This window comes from Protopterus annectens, chromosome 1.part1 (genome assembly GCF_019279795.1).
Source record: "Protopterus annectens isolate FY-2018-M chromosome 1.part1, PAN1.0, whole genome shotgun sequence".
Taxonomy (NCBI): domain Eukaryota; kingdom Metazoa; phylum Chordata; order Ceratodontiformes; family Protopteridae; genus Protopterus; species Protopterus annectens.
Window position 1 is genome coordinate 119,216,127 of NC_056726.1, and position 27,500 is coordinate 119,243,626.

The 27,500-nt window shown below is 44.6% G+C and overlaps 1 protein-coding gene across 1 annotated transcript in view; it reads left to right on the plus strand.

Annotated features, from left to right (window-relative positions):
* LOC122814238 (dynein axonemal heavy chain 5-like) overlaps positions 1–27,500 on the plus strand; it is a 3,525,594-nt gene that overhangs the window by 1,594,173 nt on the left and 1,903,921 nt on the right. Inside the window, exon 54 of the mRNA XM_044086840.1 lies at positions 5,637–5,837. Coding sequence (XP_043942775.1) covers positions 5,637–5,837 — 201 coding nt within the window. The remainder of the gene's footprint in view (positions 1–5,636; positions 5,838–27,500) is intronic.

The window sequence follows — 27,500 nt, forward strand, 5'->3', positions numbered from 1 at the left end:
TACAAATGCTGTCATTCTAATTAACACAGTAGTACTAAAGAATTTTGAATTTATTTCCCAGTGCCACATGCTCTCAAGTATTTTTCAGTCTTAGAAAAAAGGGTGAGTTATCATGTCTTGGCAGAAGATTTGATCTAGGACAGACTGACTGCAGTGAATTACTAGACATATTGCTTTCTGTGGATTCCGTTTTTCGAGATGGAACATTACTGCATCAGTGCTTACCTGTAAAGGATGTCATAGCCCTCTTATCTGTGCTTTAGCACTTTTAGGTAAATGGAGGACATTTTCACTTGTTAGAAGCCATGTAAAAAAACTGACAAATGACCAAATCTATGTCACAGAAGTTTGAAGATGAGATGCATCATTGTTTATGAGATTATACCAAACAAGATGGATGTGCTGCATTACCTACAGGGAAATGAGTATTAGCATATAGCAACCCAGAATGATGCCTCAGTACAAATAGAAAATGACTGACTTTAACAAATGGCTTAGTTTCTGGTGTCATTCTAGTGGGATCCAGTGCCTGACACCCTGGGAAGATATAATTGACAGACTGACAGACCACGATGCTTTGCTAGAGATGGCCTGCATCTGTCTCACTTGGGCTTCAGGCTTCTGGTCAAGGTCCTTGCCTCCCCATAGTGCCTTTTTTAGGAAAAGTCATGAGGTCGATACTAGCAACATAAACATTTCAACAAAATGCAAATTAAAGGTCATGCTGCTAAATGCTAGGAGTCTAAACATGAGCACTCATTGCAAGCATTCTTAATCCTGGAATATGTTGACATTTGTGCAGTCACAGAAACCTGGTTCAAAGTTCTGGAGAGCACCCCAGCCTTACCTGGTGACTCATCCTATCATACATTCAGACCCCAAACTGTGGGCAGTAAAGCCAAAGAAGGAGGAGTTTCAATGTATATTAAAGACACATACACCTCCAGTCTGGTCAAACAGTATGACGCACAGGAGACCCTCCAGGTGCACTTAGCTGTTAACAAGGCCCCTATTCAAATTATAGCTAGCTACAGGCCCCCAAATTTGACTCAAGATGCCCACTCCACCTATCTTGACCTCTTCAAATCCATCAAGATTCAACCCTTTACCCTGATCCTGTGTGACTTTAATTATCCAACCATAGATCGGAAAAACTACTCATGCCAGAACACAAATGCCCAGAGATTCCACAATTTTATCAATGCAAATGCCTTGGAACAGCTAGTTGATACCCCCACAAGAGCTGATAATATCTTGGACTTGGTATTAACCAACATGAGTAGCCACTGCAGTATCCCTATGGTATCATCCTCCCTGGTAAGATCCAACCATAAAGTGGTCACTTTCGAAGTCACCATCTCCCCTGACACCCCCCCCCCCCTAGCTTGGATCAAACAGAAAAAAAAACTTCTCCATTGCTGATTACAACTTCCTGAGGGATGCTATAAAAAGGTTCACAGCCCCCTCCCTCACTGTAGGAACTGGCACCAATGTCCAAATCTACACCAAAGTACTATATGAGCATTTCTATAGATGCATGGAATCAGGAATACCTGACAGGACAAAATCATCCTCCATAAGGAAGTGTAAACCTGTCTGGTGGACATCTGCAATAAATAAACTTTATAGCAAAAGGAAAATATTGTCGTCCAGGATCAAGAAGGAGCAGGTGTCCAATTGGAAGCAATCTCTCCTTAGCCTGAACAAGCAAATTAGAGCACTAGCAAAATCCTCTAAAGCCAACTTCGAGTCCAACTTGGCCACATCTACTAGAGACAATCATAAGGTCTTCTTCACATACGTCCACAATCTCAAAGGAAGCACCCAGATCTGTTCAGAACTGGTGGTCAAGGACACCACATACACAAATGCTGTAGATATAGCCAATCTACTGGCTGACAGATTCAGTGAAAACTTCTCCCCTCTGCCCCCCATCAGTAAATCAAGACATCCACAGTTCCTGCCCCCCACCCCTTATCTCTAGGGAACAGGTCATCACTGCCCTCTCAAAAGAAAAAAAAAAACAGCTTCCATGGGGCCTGATAACATCCCAGGCTGCATCCTACAGGAACTCAGCTTTGTCCCAGCCGAGTGGAGGGCAGCCACTGTCATCCCTTTACACAAAGGTGGACCATCCACTGATCCAGGAAATTATAGACCCATCAGCCTAACTAGTCTGATCTGCAAGGCCATGGAATGGATTATCATGGACCTCATTAACAGGGACATTGGCAACCTTCACACACTCGACCTCACACAGTTTGGCTTTGTCAAGGGGAGGTCATGTCTGTTAAATCTGGTTGCCTTCCTTGAGACAGTCGCCAAAGCCATGGATGAAGGGAAGATGGTGCACATCACCTACCTTGACCTGGCCAAAGCCTTCGACACTATTCTTCACTCAGGCATAGTAGATGAACTCTCTCAACTAGGCATCAATCCATATGTTACCAGATGGGTAGCAAACTGGCTCACTGATAGAATCCACCTAATCAAAATACGGGAAGCCACCTCGAGCAGTAGACCCGTAATGAGTGGCCTATCCCAGGGATTGGTCTTGGGGCCCCTGTTATTCAGGATATACTTCTCTGAGGTGCAGAGCAAAACCAGTGGGCTATGGCTGACCAAGTTTGCAGATGACTGCAAGATGGGTGCAGTCATCAAATCCCCAAGTGATGTGGACATCCTCCAAGAGGGTCTCACCCAAACAAATGACTGGTGCCAGAAACATGGCTTCAAACTGAATGCCAAAAAATGTATCATCATCCCCTTTGGGGAGAGTGAGTCCCCACATATTATCACATTAATAACAATGCCCCAAGTACAGAATCAGCAATGAGGTATTTGGGCACCCAGGTTGATAGCAGCCTGACGTTTGACCACCATGTTGCTTCCATTGTACAGAAAGCTTTCTACATGGACCATCTCATAAGTAAGGGTATCTCATCCAGGGACCAAGAGGCCATAAGATCCCTGTATTCTTCCATAATAAGGCCAATTACTGAGTACAATGCCCTCTTTGGCATGTAACTTACAAGCACTTGCAGCAGCTGGAGAGACCACAAAGGTTCCTCACTAGGAGAATCTAGAGTCTCAAACACCTACCCTACACATATAGGCTGAAAGCCCTGTCCCTCTCCTCAGTTTCATACAGACTCCTCCGAGGCAACCTCTGTCTGGCATAAAAAGCAATCTCAGACCCCACCTTGTTGGGACTGCTGCATATACATAAGTCAAGCTCCACTCAAGCAACCCATACGCATGACCTCAACCTGGTCTGTGATATCCATAGGACTTGTTGGCGAGACAGATTTGTGTCCCAGAGACTCACTCATCTGTAGAATAGACTCCCTATGCACGTTAAGCAGAGTACCTCATTATCCCTTTTTAAGCGCAACCTGGATAACTGGATGGGAAACAGAAAATACACTCCTGGGATTCCATCTGTGCCCCTGCTGGACAGGGGTTCTAGGTGCTGACTTGCCTAACATGGGCTAAACTGTTGGCTAAGCTTATAAGGGCCTCAGGGCCAATAGCCTAGTAACCTCCTATGAACACTCTTACAAAGTTGATAAGCTGATGCTACCATGGTATAACTATGCAAGTAGCAACACGGAAATCAGCAATTCAGCCCAGGTACGACATGCATGTCTCTGATAGACAGGTGCAGACAGTAATGCCAAAACTTACATACCATCCCCCACATAACCTCTAGAAACTTTCTCATATAACTCTTCTAATAAACGCCCATGATGTAATCGTGCTGAATTGCACGGTAGGCTAATAAAGGCCTGGTAGTTCTTAGCTTAGTATATAACTATGAAATTATGAACCTATGACCTATAAACTAACTTTGAAATCATAGCACATTATAGAATGCAGGATACAAGAATGAATTAGCTGAAAATGTGCTGTTTTGCTATCACTTGTCAGCTGATTGAAAGGAAAGTAGCTGTGATCTATCACCCTTTTTCACAACAAAAATATATATTTAACAAATCAGAAACCAGAAATCATACTTTATTTCCGCATTTTAAATATATGTACCAAAGTCATTGTTTTGGAAATAAACACTGAAGTGTACAGGTTTCAGTTGAAGGTTGCTGTTCTTATTTATCATGGTCTCAGCCATGAGTAGTCATAAATTGACTGGCAAGACACTTTTTAGGCATACGTCTGAAATGGCACCACAGCAGTGCAGTAGGACACCTGCTAGTAGAATTACGGCTAATAATGCAGACCCTGTGAATAGGTTATAAATTACTGTCATGTGTACTATACCATGAGATATTAAGCTCTGTGGTAGAGGTGGTATGGAAAGAGCAAAGGAAGCCAATGACAGGTTCCTCGAAACACACCACAGAGTCACAATCAGCATTTGTTACAACAGTCCCCTTAAAAAAATAGTGACCAAATTCAGGAGTACATTAAGAGAATATTTTTGACAAAATGATGGTTTACTGGCTGCTGCGCAGACAGGTATATTTGCAAAATGAATAATTTGTCTGTCTGTCTTGCTTTGGATACTATGAATTTCTGGTGCCACATTTCTGAGTAGAAGAGAACATCCTGTGAAATGTTGCTTGCTGGTAGACAAATAAAATTTGAGAAAAATAATTCACTATAGTACACATAATTCACCCAAATGATAGGGACAAGGTGAAGCTTGTTTTGTATCCACGTTTTTATTACTGGATCCTTCCATCAGTGTTAAATGCGGAGAGTTTTTTTTAACCAGGTACACAGTTTTTATTGTGCTCCTCCATTTCCTGCTCAGATATGTTTATCATTTGCTTATGCTTGTGCCTTGTGTATTTGTTTGATGATATTGTTATAATTATGTAATAAGATGTTAGTAGTTACTTGGGATTTGATTTGCAAATAAAGTACCCCTTCTCTTTTAAGTAATTGCTATGGGACCTTTATCATCTGCCTAACTTACCATCAACATAAGCAGAAAAAGGCATTTGTTAAATATGCCATCTGAAGGATTGCCTCTCAAGGATGCTGCTCCCCCTCCTCCATAATGTACTGCAATGTCAGTGCTAGAATGTTGATCTAAGCACCTTCTATAAGATTAGAGTCCTTGTCTTTCTAATCTTCCCAGTATCAAAGGTGAGTCTGCAGCTTGTTTTGGTCCCGGTAATGAAAAAAAATATAAGAGACTCCACACAGAAACAGTAGTAGAGCAGTTATGAGGGCAGCTGCCCTGCTTGGTATGAAAACAGGCTTTAGCACAAAAGTAGATTTAACACAGAACTAATAGGCTTATAGGAGTAGTGATAAGTCCAGTAACTGCCAAAACTAGCAAGAGATGGATTAATAGTTTGGCAGACCAAAGTGACATTTACTTTTAGAGATTTCCTTTTATAGCAAAGTAAATTATATATGTTTGGTGACTTCTGTAAGCTTAATTTTCATCTTAGTATCTAAATTTGTACATGAAAGCCATTTTTCCTGAACAATAAAATGTGTTGTCAAAAATGGAAGTGTGCCTTCCAGTGGTATGTTCCTATCACTAGAAGACTTTCAAGCAGTACATAACCACAGCACCTGACAAAAGCAGCTGTCATAAAATAATGAACTAAGAATACTGTAACATAAATGAGTGATAAATTACATCTTTTCATGTTTTTCAGCCCTGATAATTACCACAACCTTGTCAGCTTTGACTCCCTACTTAGTGTTCTTCAGAGGGCTATCCAAAAAAAGGAGCTGGACTTGGATGAAAAGCAGGATGGGAAAACAGACAGACTGGACCTAAAGAGTGAAGCAGGCCGACAGTCCCGATCCAGCAGCAGTACCTCTCTTCAGCCGTACTCTACATCCGCATTAAGTAGGTCTAATTCTGATTACCAACAGAAGCAAATGACTAGAACAATATGGCAGGTATCTGGTTAAGGACAACAGTATTGTCTCAAATGCCAGTTAAGAATAAAACAGCTACAGACTGCAGTATACAATGTAAATCTTATTACTGAAGAAAGATTGCACTTTGTCATAAATATTTGATTAAAGCATGGTGTCTCCGCACTTCCAAAAGACAATTTTTAAACAGACACAAATAACATATATGAATACCCCATTTGCAGGTATGACTTCCATCAGAATGCTTTCATTAGAAGTGTGACAAAGTATCACTCTAATACTCTGTGGTGTAAAAACTTTTAGTGTCAAGAACTTATTGGTTCTTTTCTTACAATCAATTACATACAGCATAATACATCATTCAGTAGGATATTCTTTTTTAACAATATACATTTTCTACCTTTTTCTGCAACATTCCTAATTCACACCTCCTTTCTTATGCTTATAGTACTAGAATGTCATATCATTCCATACAATGCATAATATAAGTACTTTGGAGCAAGAATTCTGCTAGAAGTCTTTAAATCCTACCTTTAATTCACACCATTTTATAGAACCCATAGATTTCTGTCCACAGTGGTAATTATGGCCCATCACCCAGTAGTCCCACTGTGTCAAAGGAATAAATCAATATATTAAGCACTGCATCCTGTAATAATTGAAATATGTGAAGGTAAAAATGCAAAGCATAAGAAAAGATTCTGATTAAAAGTGCTCCATTAAGTTTAAGCATGTTCCTTTTATTCCACCATAGCACAAAGCTTCACTGTGTAACATCTTTAATGAGGTTTAAAAAGGTTTCTAGCACTTTAGATTTTGAGGCCTAATCTACTACTAGGCCCCATGTCAGATCCATCACAATAGTCTTGTTATCTGCTGGATGACATCTGGTAGTATTCCCTGCCTAGACTTTTAGATATAGTTAAGATATACCCCGGGATTCATGAAGCTTGCGCCAGGTGAAGGAGTAGCGTCTGCGATCTAACACCAAATATGGCTGCCGAGCGATTCAGGTACGAGCTATTTCCATGTGCATGACCTGTGTACGCCATGCCTGCACAGCTCCCGGAGCATGTATGCTAATCACCCCATGTGCAGCAGTGTAGCATGCAAATGAAGGTACATAGCAATTCAGGAAGTGGTGCAGGTGTAGTGTAAGCATGCAGGAATGTAAACCGAAAAAAAACGGTTTACATTTTTCAAACATAAAATTGGAGCCATGACAGCGGACCAAACTCACATATTTTACTGTTAATATATGCCAATGGCTAAATATATAGCCTTTGGCATAAAACAACATGCACAAAATATGAAAAAGAACATTTAATATTATGCCCACACTAATGTGAAGTTAAAGCGCAGGGCATCAGTGCGCAAATGGGGATGGCAAGGAATATACAAAAATATAGAATAAAACTACAATGAAACACATATCATGATTTCCCCATAATAGTCAATGGCAGGCATGCTACACCATACTCATGGCGCAAGGGTTGCTAAGGGGCAGTGATAGTGTTATGAGCAGTAGCTAGGAATTAGTAGGTAGTGCAATGAAAATGAGAGGAGTAATACTGAATTGCATATTTCCTGCTGGTGTAAGGATGCACAAAACAGCATAGCATTATAACACCGAGGTGAGCCCTTGAGATAAAAATGACATCAAGAGAGGGGTGTGTCGTCATTGCTGTAAGCACATTGGAGCATTGCTAACCCAGTTTGCCTGTTGCTAAGCAAAGCTGCAGGATAGGGGTGTGTTGAAGTAGCTATAGCTTGGCTTAGCTGAGAGCACACAAGGTAACCAAATGTGCATGTGAACGTGGATGAAAACGCGCTATAAACCCGGTAAATGGCTGTGCACGGTGCGCACCAGAGGGGAAACAGGAAGGATATGGGAAAAAGATAAGGAAATGCTGCAGCATGGAAATAGGAGTACAAATGAGTAATTAACACCTAGGAACCCACAGTGGGCCATTGACAACAGCTAATAAGGCTGCTAACAGCTACCTGCAGAACAGGAAAGGGGAGGTGCCGTACTGCAAAGAAAACAGAACTGTCACAGCAGAACAAAGCAAAATTGCATAGAACAGCTACAAAACACATTTTGCAACGCATTCCTGGGTAGGGAAAGTACCAAACAAGAAAGCCGGCAGCTGGATGCATGCCTGTCAATGGGAGGGAATTCGGGTTGAAAAGTGAAATAAAGGGCAACAGATTAATCATGGCAGGCAAGCATAATTTAAGACCAAAGGCCACACAATTGCAGTACTCACTGTAAAACCCATAATTAAGATACCCTGCAGCTGGATTTGCACATACACACCCAATGACATCAGCAGCATCCAAAGCACGATAGCATAAAGTGTGAAAGCACCTCACACACACTTGTGTATTCCCAAACACTCTGCACCATCGGTGTAAACAGATGGGGAACTTTTAAAATGTACATGGTAGGGACTGCCATAGCTTTGATTCATCAGCATGTGTTGGAGACTGAAGGTGGTGTGGAGGATGATGCTGACAACCACCTCAGGCACCAGAGGAGGAGAAGAGTGTTCAGACCAAGGGTAACCTACCAGGGGCTAAATGATCTGGACATAGTAGAGCATTACAGGGTGGACAGGGACACCATACAGCAACTTGTTCAGCTGTGCCGGCCACGCATCAGAGTGAGAAATAACAGAGAGAACCCATCCCAGTGGACACGAAGGTATGTGTAAGCTTGAGAATACTAGCCACAGGTACCTTCCAAAGGCCAACTGGGGATATCCTTGAGGTCTCACAGGCATCAGCATCCAGGGTACTCCACCAGTTCCTGGATGCCATGTTACCACATGCCAATGAGCACATATACTTCCCCCGAATGCAGGAGGAGTTGGCCAGCAATATGCGTCTCTTCCACCATGTGGCAGAATAACTGGAGGTACTGGGTGCAATAGACTGCACGCACATACACATCAAGTCACCACCCAGTGAGCAGGGTAGGCGCTACATAACCACAAGGGATACCCCTCCATCAGCTGCCAGGTCATGTACAATGCCCAGGGCATTATCATGGATGTGTGTGCAGGCAGCCCTGGAAGCTATCACGACTCCCACATCTGGCATGCCTCACAGCTCTATCAGGTATTTGCCAGGGGGACATCCCATATGGCCACCTGGTGGAGGATGCTGGCTATGCACTGGAAAAGTGGATGATGACTCCCATCAGAAATGCACACACACCCATGCAAGAACACCATAATGAGGCACATGCACAAACGAGAATCATCATAGAATGTGTGTTTGGGATGCTGAAATCATGGTTTCATTGCTTGAACATATCTGGTGGAGCCTTGCAGTACTCTCCAGGCACATGTGCCCACATCTTCATAGTATGTGCCATGCTACACAATATGATCCTGCGGAAACAGCTGCAGCAGGGACAGAATTGTGAAGGCCCTCACAGCCCACCACCATTGCCAAGGGTCCCACAGGCACAGAGGTACTCAGACCATGAACACCCAGAGCCAGCCCCAGTAGGCAGATGGAGGCATGCCCACTATGCCCATGCCTTGGCAAAGAGGGAACATATAGCACACTCACACTGACAGTGTAGGCACCTATGGACTGACACCCTTCTCCACCCACACACACAGTAAACATGGACGGCACACACACAAGACCACCTGTAAATTGTCATGTATAGGTGGTCTACCATGTGCATCCTACAGAGGCAGCCCTCAACAATTGCACACACAACCGCTATTGGCACAAGGTAAGTCAACACCTGAACAGTAAATTAAGCTATCAGCATGTGCTGATACTGTATGTATAGGTTCATAGGTACATAGGTAGGTATGTGGCTAACTGCCCGAGGCCATTCATACGCCTAGCCAAAATGTGTCAGCTGACACCATCCCATTGATTAACTAACCTTTGTTAACTGTCCCTTTGTGGAGCAGAGCCAATTGCAGGATCCCTGGGGTGTACCCACTGTTCCCCATCCAGTCTGTAAGGTGTCCCTGGAGTGTTAGTGATGGGCTCCGTATAATGTAATCAGGGATGTAGAACCAAAGCATGGGGAGTACCTGTGACAGGACTCTGTCACTCCAGCATCTTCCAGTTATGGTTGTGGCAAGGTTTAGCTCATTACAGTGTGTGGCTCACTGTGACATGGATTCCCATAGGTGGAGCATATCCATTAAGCCTGACTTGGACATGTCTTTGTTGGGCAGCAAATATCATCTCTGAGTAAACGGGATGCCACTGAGTAATGCAAGAGTTCATGCAGTCTGGCAGCATAGGACACATGTCTGAGACCAGTAATGCTCTTGCCGAGGTATGTCCGTGGACCCTTCAGCTGTCGGATGTGTCTTCTGAGGTACATCCCAAATGGGTTATCATACTCGATGATGGGATTGATAAGTGATGAGTAAAGGGGCACAATAACCTCAGTATGTCTATATGTGAACCCTTAAGTAGTCAGATGGCCTACATAGACGGATGATCTAAGTACTTTGGAGATGTGATTGTCAAAGGAGAGATCACTATCTAATGTAGTCCCCACATACCTATTACCTCGTCTGTATTAAAGTGGTTGCCACTCATGTTAATATGTGGGTAATTAGTTTTCCCAACATGGAATGACCATGCAGTTTGTGGCCTTTAGCTGGAGGCCATGACTGTGACATCCTGTGTTGGTCTATGTGAGGCCCCTTGAAGGATGTCTGTGACAGCTGGACTGTCAGTTATGGCCCCCAGTTTGCAGTAATCACCAAAGATGGTCTGCTGTAGTCCACCTGTGTTTTCCTGTACCTCTGAGAAGTATATGGCAAACAGTAGGGGTCCCAGGACTGAGTCCTGTGGGACACCAGTTGTGACCGGTTAAGAGTTGGACCTGGATGCTGATAGGCTTACCATATAGGTTCTGTGTGTAAGCCTGTTGGCAACCCAACCTGTGATGTATGGGTATATGTACTGGCTGGTGAGTTTATAAATAATACCTGAGTGGGGAATGGTGTCATAATCCTTAGCGAGGTCCAGGTAGTATGTGTGAACTATCACACCCCACACCTAAAGTCTAGGTGACTGTAAGACATCAAACAGGTTCAGTAGGCATGATATGCACTCATCAAGCAGACCTGGGTTGGGTCGAGTGTCTGGAGGTTCCCAATGTCTCTGTTAATGAGTTCCATGATGATGCACTCCATAGCCTTGCAGACCAGGCTAGTCAGGCTTATAGGGCAATAGTTCCCAGGGTCCGTTGTGGCGCCACCTTTGTGGAGTGGGATCACTGTTGCTGTGCACCACTCTGTGGGTATGTAGCCTGTAGAGAGTCTGTGTTTGAACAGTGTGTTTAGGTGAGGGGTTAGTTCATTTGGAGCTCATGTAAGACACAGCCTGGGTCACTGTCTGGTCCTATTGAGGTTGTATTTGTGGCTTTGAATAGGGCAGTTTTATCCTGTGTGTTGGTGATTGCCAGGGCCATATATTCTTCTGGAATGGTTAAGGGCCGTTTAGGGGTTGAGAGGGGTGTGAAGTTTGCACTGAACATGTCTGCCAAAATGCTGGCAATATCAGTCAGTTCAGTGTATTTTGTGCCAGTCTGCACCAACTCTGAGCAGATCTGAGAGTTCCCACTTAGGTTCTTGACATAGCTAAAGAATGCTTTGTGATTGTCTGTAGGGTCCTTGGGAAATTGTCTTTTAAAGCTAGCCTTGGAGGATTTCATGAGGGATTGTAGTTTCTTGCTGATACTAATCAGGGATGTCTGTCCTTCTAGGGATTGCGCTCTTATCTGTACTAGTTACCTCCTACTATTGTAGAGCCTGTGTATGGCAGGGGTCCACCAGACCGGTTTCCTGTTCTTGGAGGAGTGAGTCTAGGTTACACTTGGGATAGCACGATCCATGCATTCCTGCAGATGATCATAGAGTGCCTTTGTATAGGTTTCAGCATCTTGGACAGCATTGTCCATTGGCATGGGGGCTGTGAACCGTTCCACCTCAGGCATAAGCAACATAAAGTCTGCTTTGGAAAATATTTCCATGGTGGTTTCCTTGTTTGGGGTTGTGGACGGAATGTGAATATCCAGAGTGATTAGTCTATGGTCTGATCTAACCAGCGAGGGGTTGACGTCGGGTGTGGAACACCGGTTGCCCATGTTGGTGATGACTGGGTCCAATATGTTGTTCCCTCTGGTTGGGGTGTAGACCAGTTGTTCCAGGGCATTAGAGTTGAGGAATTCTAGGAAGCGCTGGGCAAGGGAGTTAGTACTCGAGTAGTTCTCCCAGTTAATGTTTGGGTAGTTGACATCACCCAGTATTAGGGTGTTTGGTAGGACCTGCATATTTCCCAGTGTCCCCGGAAATGTGCAATGTGGGTCCTGGGTCATGGTGGTGATCTGTAGCAAGCTACAATATGGATTGCCGTGTTGCCCATTGTCACTTGCACTTGGATAATCTCTGATGCATCGTGCTGCACCACTAATCTGGAGGTGTGAGTATCCTTGATGAATATGGATACACCCCTGCCTTTTGTGTTCCGGTCCGGGTTCTGTGGCCAAAAGGTGTGGTATGAGTTATAGCCTGGTGGTGCTGGGGTGATCTCTGGAGCCTTCAACCAGGTGTCTGTTACTGCACAGATATCAATGTTCTCCATAACGAGGAGTGCCTTGAGTGTGTGCAATGTGAGGTTTAGACTTCTGGTGTTAAGTAGCAATACCCTCAGTTTCTGGTTACATGTGCTATGTACGGTGGTGGGTTTGTCTTATGAGCCTTGCCTAAAAGACCACCTTGCCTAATATCCACCTCTCTACTATTGTTTGGAATCAATGACAGCTGTGCATGTGTACATGTTCTGCAAATGTGTACTGACCCTTGTTACAGGGCTGTGCCAAATGGCTATGTTTACACCTACATAGAGTGGATATTGACAGTAGAGACACACTGGTTGAACATGTAGATTTGTGTAGCCTGACCTCTCATTGCCAGACTAACAGCTGCTTGGAAATATGTTGACAGTACTGATAATGAAACAGGGTGCAGTTCATCTTTAACTCCAGTGTGACATCTGCAGTAGGCGTTTAAGATGTAGTAAACTGCTGCCCATGTGTAATAGCAGCTTCATAGGTGATGGCATACACTATCTGATTATATCCTGATCATGTCGATAGTGGCAGCAGAGTCTATTTTGATATCTGACTCTGTGTGGGGAGTAGGTGTCTGTGCCCAACAGAGCTCATGGTTCTGCTTGGTATGTGTGTTTATACCCAGACAAGGATACAGCCCTGTTCACACTTGCATCATCTCTAATCAACTATCAGGATGTGATGTGGCCCTCAGAGGGGGTAAAGGTAGCTACCATGTTCCTGTAATAGCTAGTGTTGCTACTTCCATAACTCAAATATTTACATGTGAGCATCACTGTCAAAAACATCTTCATAAGCAGTAAGTATACAAAATACAGTACATGGTACTTGTAGTACTGAATGCTCATACAGGCATGTCCACTACTCAGCTACTGGTGTTTACTAATGTCAGCTTTGTGTATGTGGCCATTCTGGGGGAATGCAATCTCTAGGCCATGTACACTGCCAAAACTGCTTAACACCACACCCCACACATTTTCTGGGATGCAGATACAGGGGTGATCTTGGAGGCAGTCCATACTACACCCATGACTGGACTAGACAGTCAAGAGGTGTAGGTTAACACATGCATCTCATCACCACAACCAACACATACCCTTACCAGAACACAGTAAGAACACACACACATTCCACCAGATATCACACACATTCACAGAGGCCTCTAAGTATCTGACCAAGCAAGAGGCCTCCCAAGTTGGAATAGACAGACAACAGAATACAAAGACTGTATGACATAGTTCGCATAATTGTGTCACACCTCAGAACATGTGGCCGGAAACATGGCCAACAGTACTCAGTTGTGAACGCAAACCAAGCACTATGTTACACACCAAGGTATATAAGTGAAACATACTGTCAACTGCCTGTCTGCCATGATTAGCCACATACCCATACACTCCAACCACCTTTAGAACTATACACATGTCACTGGCATATGCTATGTTGTTGTGCAGGACCTGTGATACAGTAGCACCTGGACTGCATGGAAACACATGTAGGAACTGTCAGGTCATGTAGCCCATGCGGGTATGTCCCAAGGCCTGGGTAGCATTCTGCCAGTGGCCAGAATGATGCAGCAGTACAGGGACAAGGATTGTATTCCACAATTGTGACATTTACTGGTATAATTCAAAGAGTATCCAGCATCCCTCTGCCTGGGATAACATGGTTGATAGGCAATGATACTTTGTCAGACATGGTCTGCACCTGTTACCCCTGAGAATCTGGATACTGGCAATGGCCCATGCATCCCCTATAGTGCCCTCATCATGTCAGGTTCAAGTGAAAGTCCACTGGTGCAACTGGGACAGCCAAGAAATAAACTGTGGGTCTTGCTACTCAATGATACAAATCAGATACTCAATATGGACTCACTTACAGAAATCTGAAACATGGAGAACATATCTGTGCAGTGATTGATATATGGTTTAATGCTTTGGAGAGCACCCCTGCGTGACCATGTTATAACACATACCTCACCTCTTGGCCAACATCCTTTATTGGAACACATGGGCCACAGGTGTGTCCAACTTCCTGAGGGATATGTACACCCCCACGCAAGAAGTACTTGCACAACGTAACATGCATTATGCTGCGCAACAACCTTTGTGCCAAAGTGTAATCCAAATTGCACCTTGTGACAGATCATCCACCATGCCTCAGAAATCCCAACTGTCACTGTGCTGTAATGGGAAATACCAGCTGTGAGACAGGACACCATAATCATGGCCACTCAGCTATCCCATTAAGAATCAGGAAGACTCATCATGTAACAACATATGTGCTCAATGCATGTTGGATGTCATCAACACCAATGACCTGGATCACCATAGTCACACCAACAGGGCTAACAGTATGCCACACATGGTCAGTCTTCAAAGCCAATGTTATGCTCCTTAAGAGTGAAGTGGTGACTGTCATGGCACCCATGCAGATGTACAATGCATCTGCAAATGCTGGGTCCTACACAAATGCATTTTAGGCACTCACATATGTGCAGTGATCATGCCATTGAAACAGAAACAGGATTCAAACAAACACAACCATAAAGGCAAACTGGTGGTACCCTGCCTTAAACTGTACCACAGAAGGTAGTAACTGTTGCAAGGGTCAACACACATGAGTGGAAGTTGATCCATGGTCAGCCTCAGTAAGATTCAGATACACTATATAATGCCACTCAATGCTAATGTGAAACTACTCATCCACATATTATGAGGCCATACACAGAGGATTCCACAGCTGTGTCATGAAACATAATGGCAACAACAAGACCTGCTGTGCTTCACAGCACTATGGCATGAGAGGTACTGCACCTACAGAAATAGCACCTGTTCAGCCAGATAGGGTCTTGGATAACATAAACACACTGCCTCCCCCCCAACAGGTACACATTCATATATCCATGTACACTACAGAGCCCCTGTAATAACAACTATGCAGGTACAAGCTGCACTCTCTAATGCCATGCATACAGGCTGCATGGGACCTGTCCACATTCCAGGTTATATCCTACACAAATGTCAAAACAATCTGCTCCCCACATAAACATCTTGTACAATCATAGCTTCATGTCAGGCTGTGTACACACTCAATGGTGCACTGCAACAGTCATCTGCTAATGCTGTCAATATCCGAGGGACCCTGGTATGTGTACAGCTGACCTGGTTACAAACAGTGGTATCATTGCATTGCATAACACATAATGTAACTGTGTCAGTACAGTTGTAGGACTAGGTACAGTCCACCAGTCAAAGGTTACTTGGTGTTGTTCCATTACATGTCATACCACATGTATGAATGTGTGTTGGTGGTCTGAGGACATGGTGGTGTCTGTGGATTGCATCCTAGAATGCAGCTTTTGACACTGTGACCTGCACCTGGCTCATCTGTGATGATATATGTTGGAGTACTGGTCTGTACATGTGAGTAGCCGTTATGAATGTGGGGACACCACCACCTGGAATGGTCCATACCAGTGTTATGGCCCACACGTCCGGTTCTGAGTTACATGGTGGCAGTGCTATTGTGCACAACAGAGCCGTCAGTCAGGTGTTCCTCACTGCACAGATGTCAGTATTCCCCATTGTAGGTTCAACAGTGAGCAGCTGTGATTCTGACAGCAACACATCTAGCACTGGTTAGCATAAGCATACAATGCAATTGTCTTCTAGGTCTCAGCGTGTTATCCAGTGTTTAGGTCATTTGCCTTGGAATGGCACTATATGGGCAAATGTGAGCGAGGTATTATCAACACTCCATTGAATCATGGATGCATGTGATCTGTGACAAAGGCTTGTCTTCTGTCAGTCATGTCATCCCAGACTGACAGACACTGGACAACCTCGTAATTACAGCAGGACATTGGCTAATTGTGTTGGTCAGGCAGTTGCCATTCCTAGCATGAAATCACTGTGAGTGGTAGTATTGTGCTTGTTATAGACTGATACATCTAAGGTGTCAGACAGCAGCAGATGTTGTGTAGATGACCAGTGTCAGATACATGTAGTGCAATGTTCCTGCTAACAATGACAACTACTAACACCGGAGACCATTGCAACATGTTCTGTACATCTAACTGTATGAGCATGGCCACTGTGGCCTTCCGTGTTTAGAATCAGAGTGCATCCTAAACAGCCCTGTACTACTAAGTGGATGAGCATGCCCAGCATAACCTTATGTATTTGGACTCATAGTGCATTTCAAACAGCCCTGTGCTACTAAGTGTGTGAGCATGCCCACTGACACCTTATGTATGTTACGTGCTACTATGTGTATGAGCATGGCGATTGTAACCCTTTATAGAGATAGTAGTCGTCCATTCCACAGAAGGGCATACTCCTGTTCAGGATGGACTCCTATGTTAAACACAGGTTCACAGCTATGTACATTGTAACTGTCAAAATCCCTGTTGATGTCCGCAATCCTAGAAGGTCATGATGACTGCCTTGTAATGTGTAATCTCTGTGGTGCAACTCGTAACTGTGTAATACTGTAATAGTGATCTGTCAATAGGCAGGTGTTCTGATCCCATCACTGGTGTGTGTGTGTGTGTGTGTGTGTGTGTGTGTGTGTGTGTGTGTGTGTGTGTGTGTGTCTGTCCATCTGCCGGTGGACAGAACAATGTTTTTTCGAGTACTCACACTCCGTATGATTCCTATACTCAACTTTGGCAAGGCTGATGATGTCACCCATCTAGGAATACTCCTCTGGGAGTGATGCGACCCAGTAATCTCGATAGCTTATTCTGTAACTGCGTAATGCTGTAGTGTGATAAAGTAGTCAGGTCAGTGTTCTAATCCCAGACATGCCGAGTGTATGTGTGTCTGTCTGCCACTGGACAGAACAATGCTTTTTAAAGTACTCGCACTCTGTACGATTCCTATACTCAACTTTGGCAAGGCTGATGATGTTACCCACCTAGTAGTACTCCTCTGGGATTGATGAGACCCAGTGATATCGATAGCATGTTCTGCAACTGCGTAATGCTGTAGTGTGATAAAGAAGTTAGGTCGGTGTTCTAATCCCAAATATGCCGAGTGACTGTGTGTGTCCATCTGCCGGTGGACAGAACAATGCTTTTTAGAGTACTCACACTCCGTACGATTCCTATACTCAACTTTGGCAAGGCTGATGATGTCACCCAACTAGGAATACTCCTCTGGGATTGATGTGACCCAGTAATCTCTATAGCGCATTCTGTAACTGTGTAATACTGTAGTGTGATAAAGTAGTGAGGTAGGTGTTCTATTCCAAGACATAGCAGGTGTGTGTTTGTAAGTTATATCCTATGTGTTGGTGGCTGTGAGTGGCTAGCTACTGGATGTGTTGAAGAGCGTGTTTTGTTGTTTCCCTATATAGTGGCCATAAATGTCACAATCAGCCAAGAGACTGGGTTGGCAAGACATACCCATACATTTGGCAATAGGCCTGGTGAGTAATGTCAGCAACCCTAATATTACCCTGAATACAGTCTGAATCCGTGTGTCACACAGAAACACACTTGCCTTGGGATTAACACCAGTACGTAATACAGGAGTCTCTGGTGATTTCCTTTTCATTCTTGTCTACTGCTTTGTTGTCACGAGGTTTGTTCTTGAGATATACATATATATATATATATATATATATATATATATCTATATATATATATATATATATATATATATATATATATATATATATATATATATATATATATATATGTATATATATATATATATATATATATATATATATATATCTATATATATATATATATATATATATATATATATATATATATATATATGTATATATATATATATATATATATATATATGTGGACATTAACACAAATACATCTACGTGATGGAATGCATGTCCTATACTGTTGAATGCCTGTGCTGGATGATATGTACGTGATAACATCTGATGTATGTCTATCAGCCATGGCTTAGTGGTAAAGCACATTGTCTGTGGTGTGCAGGGTCCTGGTTTTGAGCCTTGCAGAGGCCAGTTGTTTTGTTGCTGGGCAGAACAAGGGTCATTGAATAGGGTGTGAGTAACGTGCTTTTAAGCAGTTTTGTGTGGGTTTGCACGACAGTAAGCAGTGGGTTAGTTTTGGGGAGGCTCAGTATGGGTCATGTAACTATGCATTAGCAGGCAATCATATGCAAATGAGGTAAAGGATAGTGAATCCTGGTTATCCCCAGGGTGTGAGGCAGGTCCCAAGAGTGTATGTGTATAGATAGCCCGGTGCAGGACTGGGATATGGGTGACATCATGGGAGGGTGTCAGGCATACTGTATGTGGATTGGAGCCCAGTGACTCTGGATTGCTCCTAGCTTAGCACGGCTAAGCTAAGGGTGTGTCTATACCTGCCTAGTGCATTTGGGAGGGACAACAGCAGTAGGAGAGTAATCAAGGTGAACTAGCTAAGCTGACAGGTGATATGTATCAGAATCAGCCGATTACAGGGGCAGCAGACCAGCCCAGCCCAGAACACTACTATAAACTAAGCAAACACCTTCCCCTCTGGTTTTTCCACACTCTACACCACCGGTGTATACATGCAGCGAAATTTTAACAAACAAACCTACAAAATGAGAAGGGCTGCAGCAAGCAACATAGACCAACATGTGCAAGAGGCTGAGGGTGGTGAAGATGTGAATGCTGCTGAACAACCTTCAGTGAGGAAACAGAGAAGAGTGTACAGACTCAGGGTAACCTACCAGGGGTTACATGAGCTGGAGATAGTAGAGCACTATAGGGTGGACAGAGACCTCCTACAGGAGATTGTTGAGCTGTGCCAGCCACACCTGACACATCAAACAGGCAGAGGGGATACCAAGGTATGTGTAGGCCTAGGTATACTAGTCACAGGTACCTCCCAAAGCACTACTGGGGATATCATGGGGATCTCACAGGCATCAGCATCCAGAGTATTCCACCATTTCTTAGATGCCATGTCAGCCCATGCCAGTGAGCACGTATATTTCCTCAACACAGGTGAGGTGTTGACCAGCAATATGCGTCTCTTCCACCAAATAGCAGACTATCCTGGGGTAGTGGGTGCTATAGCCTGCACACACTTATGCATCAAAGCACCACCTGGTGAGCAGAGTAGGGCCTATATCAACTGCAGGGGCATCCAGTCTATCAACTCCCAGGTCGTATGTGATGCCCAGGGCATTATAATGAATGTGTGTGCTGGCTGCCCTGGAAGCTATGACAATTCATAAATATGGCATCTGATACAGCTGTACCATAGCTTTGCCAGTATGGATATCCCCTATGGTCACCTAGTGGGGGATGCTGGGTACCCACTGGAGCCGGGGCTGATGACACCCATCAGAAATGCACACACACCTGAACAACAATGCCATAATGAGGCACACGCACAGGCCAGACATATAACAGAGCATGTATTTGGGATGCTCAGGTCACTGTTCCAGTGTCTGGACATATCCGGGGAGCCTTGCAGTATTCACCAGCTACATGCACCCAAATTGTTATGGTATGTGCTACGCTACACCATATAATCCTGCGGAAACAGCTGCAGCAGGAACAGCATGGGGCAGGGCCACACAGCCCCCCACCAATGCCAAGGCCTGTACAGGCAGAGAGTGACTCAGAGGAGGAACAACCTGAGCCTGACCCAGTAGGGGGAAGGAGGCATGCACAGTATGACCTGGCCTTGGCAAAGAGGCAATGCATAACATATGCACTGACACAGTAGGGACCCAGGGAATGTCATCCTCTCTGACTCGCACAGACAGTAAAAGGGATGCCAAACATGACACTACCTGTGCTCAGCCATGTATAGGGAGTATACTATGTGCATCCAGCATAGGCAGCCCTCCAGCACCATCCTCAAGTCTGGCACACCCTCAAGGTAAGTCAATCAACCTTCCAATTGCCAAATGTAGTAGAGTGTGCTGGTACCTGTAGCTATGGTACGGATGGGAGCATGCAAGGGAATTGGGTGGCTGAATGTTAAGGCAGCAGACAGTAGACACCCATAGTGGCACCATGACATCTGTAACACATACTGGGGTCATCATAGTAGCCAGTACTACACAGGGTGACAAAACCCACTGCAGGTAATGGGCTGAGCATCATGTGTGTCCATAAGACCCACACAAGTCTCAACCAGCTGGACAGGTGTAGACCGACACAAACAAATGCTGTACTATGGCCTCTGAATGTGCCCTATGGGTAACCCTTCCCACAGACCCACACAGACAGACTACAGCAGGCCAGGCAGATGGATGGAGGTTGTGAAGGCTAGGAAGTCAGAAACTAATATGTTGGTAATTAAAGCTAAGATCTGTAGTACACTGGTATGCCTCTAGCCAGCACAATAGGTAGGTCTACACACTGAAACGGAGTACCTGACATACCGGTGCAGTAGTAACAAAAGTGTACAAGTGTCAGGTGTGCCCCACATCCAACGTACACTTATAGCAACAGTCAGGTGTGCCCCACCCCCGCTCCTGCGTAGGAATCTAGATACAGTCAGGTGCCCCCCCTTGCTATGCAGAAATGTAGCAACAGTCAATGCCACATGACCAATGGATACCCTGCAGACACAGCATGCTACCTGTTGGTGTACAACACAAAGGTCAGCACCACAGTGCAGATTACCTAGACATGTACCTACCCTTTCCATCTCTCTTTTCATTTCTACCTAAGAAATTGACTCTATTAACTACAAACTAGTATTTTCTACTCTTTTCTAGCCTTCAAACTACTTAATTACTTATGTCTTTATTGTATATATCTGTACTGAAGAGATTTAATAATTTTGAATACTCTTACTGAAAAACTTGCCTAAATGCCTGTTTTAGATGTGTCTCTAATTCCCTATGTATTTTGAATGCCTGTTTTAGTTGTGTCTTAAACTGCCTATGTACTTTAAATGTACTTTTGTTACTATGCATTAGATTGTGCAGCTTAAACTGCCTATGTACTTAGAATGTACTTTTGTTACTTTGCATTAGATAGTGGAGCTTTTCTCCTCGGGCCTCCACTGAAAATGGACATGTATCCAGTTGGACTAGCCCGATTAACAAATGTAAAATAAATAAAATAAATAAATGTAACACATGGGATACAGATGGCCATACTGGGCATGCTCACACACTTAAACACATGAAGGGCATGTCTGCAAACACCAGTGGTCCGGACATATCTGGCGGTCGCAGTTCTTAGTGCAGACACATGTCAGTATGCACCATGCCTGCCTTGCACACACAGTGGTTAGGAATTGCAGGCATATAAGTAAGGACAACACACTATAATATGTCTAAATTAGATGGACATAGATGTGTGGAAGAGGGTGACTATGACAAGGAGCCATCCGTGCCTGTCCCATCCAGCACACAGCCAAAGGAACCCAAACACATGAGGTGCAGATGTCATTCACTGCAGATACTAGCCACCTGTATCTGTCAGCATGTCAGACTATGTGGTGCATGTGCCAGCTGTGCAACATGACTGTACAGGGAAGTAGTCATCTAGTAGCTGTATACACGTACCTGTGACATATAGCCCCGTGTGCACCGGCATGTGGCATGTCAACCCCTACATGACTGGGTTATGTCCCATGCACACACTGCCCTCCCCATAGCAGTATTATGACAAGACTGCTGAGGTCATCCATTGTGAAATACACCTTTGGTAGAGCTGTAGCTCAGTAATCTCCATGGTGTGTTCCATAACTGCATACTGCTGTAGTGTTATACTAGTTAGGTAGCAGTTCTAACCCCAGACTTGCCAATTGTATGTGTGAAGGTGTGCGCGTCTGTCTGTCTCAGACTGTGTAGAGAGAAATTGTTTATACCCACAGTCCGTATAAATCATATACTCACCTTTGGCAATGCTGCTGATGTCAGTCACCTAGAAATACACCTTTGGGAAAGTCATAGACCAGTAGTCTCTGTTGTGCATTCTGTAACTGCATATTGCTGTAGTGTGATAGAGTAGTTACGCCAGTGTTGTAATCCCAGACTTGCCAACTGTGTGTGTGTGTGTGTGTGTGTGTGTGTGTGTGTGTGTGTGTGTGTGTGTGTGTGTGTGTGTGTCCATCTGCCTGACAACAGACTAATGTCACACACCTAGAAATACACCTCTAGGAATGCTGTAACCTGGTATTCTCTGTAGCACGTGCTGTAAATGCATATTGCTGCAGTGTGATACACTAGATAGGTAAGAGTTCAAATCCAGGACATGGCAGGTGTGTGTGCTTAACAGTCAGAGCCTGTGTGGGGGTGGCTGTGAGTGTCTAAGCACTGGACATGTTGGGGAGCAGATCTTGTAGTTTTCATATATGGTGTCCGTCTTATGACACAATGCCCACCTCACAAAGTGTACAGATGTCAGTCAGCTACGGGACTGTGTTGGCAAGCCATACCCCTACATCTGGCAAAAGGCCTGGTGAACAAAGTATGCAACCCTACTAGTACCCGGTATATGTTATAAACCCATGTGTCATACACAAATACACTTGCCTAGGATATCCTGATATGTTGCTAGTACCATGCACATTGATGACAGATAGTAGGCATGGTGTGATTGCAGTGGGCTGCAGAGGACATGGCATCCTGTACAGCAGTACGATAGGCACATAATTGCGGACAGTGCGCCTTCACTATGTTCCCTACTGGACGCCTGCAACATATGTGGTGCCATCAAATGTGGTCTACAGAGGCCATAAAATGTCATACACATGTGCCCTGTATGGACTGATACCACTGACACCAGGGAATACCTGTATTATGCTATCAATGCAGGTGCAGGGTCGACCTGCTGACTATAAGCAGGTTTTGCCACACCAGGCCAGTATTGGCATATCGGAGGATAACAGTCAGTGTACAGAACATGTGCCTGCCATACCAGGTACACCTGTACATGTCACTGTACAGTATTGTGGGACATGCACATCCCAGGCAATGTCCATGTCAAGGACTATCAAACACAGACATGGCATGCGTTGCAAAGTTATGGCCAAACACAATGGTAACCAGGATGTCAGGGCATTTCATGCAGTACCCATTTTTGTGGCACATTGCGGACACTACACCCCTGTACCACACTGCACACCATTGTTGCGTGGCATGATGCCAAGGATCACCCCTCACCCAGCCTTGTACAACCATCTTGCACAGCCAACCACTACACACCCATGATGCAATGCATACATGCATGTCAGTACTGGCACCTTGTGTCTGCATGTGGGTTATGATGCACCCAACCACAGTCACTCCCAGTATAACCCCCACTGGCATACCAACAGATGTCAAACACATTCACATGCCCTAGCCCATAGAACCTCCAGATATCCTCTGTGGTGCATGTAGTATCTGTGCATTACTGCAGTGTGGCAAACTAAGTAGTTAGGGAGTGTATTTGTGGCCCTGGCAAAGAGTGTCAATGTGAGTCCATTAGAGAGTGTGGTTGTGGTGACAATGGCATCCGTTCACATGGACAGCCATGTGTGCTACCCCTAATGTATGTCTACTATGTCTCTGTTGCACGTCTCTCACCAACACACATATATGTTCTTACAGCACAGCAACATGTCGGCTTTGTGGCACATGTAGTAACTGCATGCACTTGTAATAGTAATGACTAGTCAGCCAGGGGTTTGACCCCTGTACTGGTAGGTGTGTGACAGACGATACATGGGTTTTAGTCTCCAAGCCCTTCTCTGATGTACATTGTCTGTCCCTCCCACACACTCTCTGGTGGATGCGGAGGTATACACATGCTCAGCATCAGCATATGTATTGTAAGTGATGGACATGATCAGGTGATGGCCTCTGCACCTATTGCAGTCCTCTTCTAGCTGATTGCATGTGGAACAGCTGTGATGATGTTCCCATAGCCATTCATATGATAAACACAGTACAATATCTAGGAACATCATGTTGGTGTTGGGACATGACAGTCGCTGTGAGTGGTACCTGGATGTGGTGTTTGGAAACGGCATCACAGATGATATCTGGATATTCCTCAAACATCATACACAGTAGGAAATAGCCTAAAGACAGAAGGGAGATGTGTCAGACATGACTACAGCATGTAAGTGTAGCTATGCTTCATTGAGACTACTGCCTGTTTAACATGTGTGTGGTAATGGCTATTCTGCATGTTTTATAACAGACATGACAGTCCTGTGTTCATGAGGGACCCCCATCTGTAGGGCCATCTGTAGACTGGTCAGTGTGTGGATCCATTTGTTTCCTGTGTTACACACTAAACACGCATCTGTGCACAGCAGGAGCATAGTGTGAGGATTGCTGCTAGTACATGGTGATAGGGATGTGTTACTGCCATCGGATCCCTGACTGGACATATGTCACATGAAACAGTGGCAGGACAGACACTGTCTGGGGTTCTCAGTGGCAAGCCAATAATGGGCCACTGTTCATAGCTGCAGTCACATGTCTTCTACACTTTGTAGAGATGTCATGCACTATATATGCAGGTGTTGTGCTCTCTCTGCAAATGTATACCATCTGTTGTGTTGGGTTGATGGTCATAACTATGCATACTGTTGTAAGTAATCCTGCATGCTGTTGTCTATTACTAAGCCATATCTGTGTTTAAACTGCAACACCATAGGCTGTATAGGTTTAGAGGTCCCGGCAGAACCTCTTGTCCCACTTCAGCTGACCATGGCACTGGGCACCAGCACATCTGGGACCCAGCCTTGGATCTCAACCTCTGTTGGCTCTGCACCACCTTCTGGTGTTACCACCACTACGGATGGGGCCTGTCCCCCCTGGGAGCAGGGCCAGACAGAAAAATGTCCGCTGTTGTGCGGTCCTGGACGTGGTGCGTTGGGGGCTCAATAAGGGGTTCCGAGGCCAGATACGCAAGCTCAAGGGTGGAGTGTCACATTTACAGGGTGAGGTCACCCCTCCTGGACAGCCACCAGCACTGCCTCCTTTGCAGCTGTTTTGGTGCAGTGGTGGCTGCCCATGGCTGGGGATCTCTGTCCCACTGTTCCCATATCCTTGTGAAGGCCAAACACCCCTCCCCATCTGAGGTGTATACCCCCACATGTGTCATATACCAACCCTGTATGCTGTCTTGTGTGTGATCCTACCCTACCTATCCTCCACGAGCATACCTACTCTCCTTCCCCCACATCCCACTCTCACCCTAGGGAAACATAAGGCCAATCGGTTCCTAGGACAACATTTGCCCCATACATAGCTGTCCATTTCACACATGTACCCCACTGGACACATGTAACCCTTGTAATATGCATCACAACATACTCCTGTTATCCTCACCCCAGTCCCTCAGACACGATCCTGGTATGCAGATCACTCCTAAATGTTCCAGGTACACGTGATGCGGACAACCCCATTGTACACACAAAAACTACCGGTCCCTCTCTGGTTACCCCATTTACCTTTATTATGATGATGATGTTGCACACAGCACCTTGCAAGAGTACTGTTCTCACATAATGATTGGACAGGTACTGTTGTGTTAATGTACATTACATGCACAGAGTGATGTATATGGCCAATGTACAACTGTTTGTGTGTATGACTGACACATGTCTGTCTAAGAGAGTCTTGATATTACATAGGACAACACCACTACATAATACAGGCATCGCTGGTGTTTCCCTTTTCATTCGTTTGTAATGCTTTGCTGTCACATGGTATGTTCCTGATATATCTCTATATATGTATGTACCTATATGCTGGACATAAGCACTCACACATACATCTACATGATGGAATACATTCCTATACTGTTGAATGACTGCGCTGTATGATATGTTTGTGGTAATGTCCGATGTCTGTATATATGTCATGGCGTATTGGTAAATCACATTAGCTGTGTGTGCAGGATCCTGGTTCCGAGCCTTGCAGAGGCCGATTATTTAGTTGCAGGGCAGAACAAGGCCATTGGATATGGAGGGATTAAAGCACATTAAAGCAGTTGTGAGCGGGTGTGCATAGGTTTGCATGGTGTTATGCAATGCTAACCTCTGGTTACAGCTTCTTACACTCAATTAGCCTCTACATTGCTTTAACAGTGTAATACTTGCATACTGGTGTCCAAACAGGCATACACCACTTGCTCCCGCACTTGCAAATGCACTGACATTGGTGCTTGCATCTGACACTCACATCCCTGGGTGGGAGAGAGGGCCACAATACTACCTTGTGATGCCTATTACATCAGATTACATGCCTACAGTATCGGGAATGGCTGTCCATTAGGCGACGGCATGCCATTCGACTGTACGGAATCAGCGGCATGTCCAGTGTTTTATTCATATTATTTGTGTGTTCCTCTTACAATCTGCACCCATCTGGCTGATATATGGGAACTGACATTCTTCAATACAGACAAGTAATTGGGATTTGGGACCCACATCCGTCAGCCGAGTCATGCTACTGCATACCTATTATTCTATCATCTTTCTAAGGTAGTCCGTGGAATATGTGCTTTCTGTCCCTATCAGACCTCTCATATGATTAGGGAAAAATGAAGACTGAATCAGGGAAACGGCATAAGAACATCAGGTACACATTTAAATTATTGGTGCTATCAACCTGACACATTGACAGACTCAGAGCATATGTATTCATACACATTGTCTGAGGTACATGCTGTTTATGACTCTAAATTGTTGTCGTTATTCATTACGTGTAATCCATCACCTTTCCTCCTAATATCACAAGTTCTAGGAGGGTTTAGGTGGGCCAGAGTTAGAATATGAGTCGAAATCAGGGACGTCCCTGGTAATCGGGGACAGTTCAATGGTATGGTCCCTATGTGTTCCCCCAATGGGTTACGGCCTATCCAGTGGATGTGCTATTAGGGTTTGGGAGGTATGGGCATCAGCTATGCCCATATCGGAATATTACTTACATCCCCTGGGCGGTCCTAATATGGCTCTGCCAGCCAACACCTGCATGCCTAGGCCCATAATCGCATACCCATAGTTCCCTCACCTGCCACTCCTCTACAGCAGTTATCCTTACTGCGG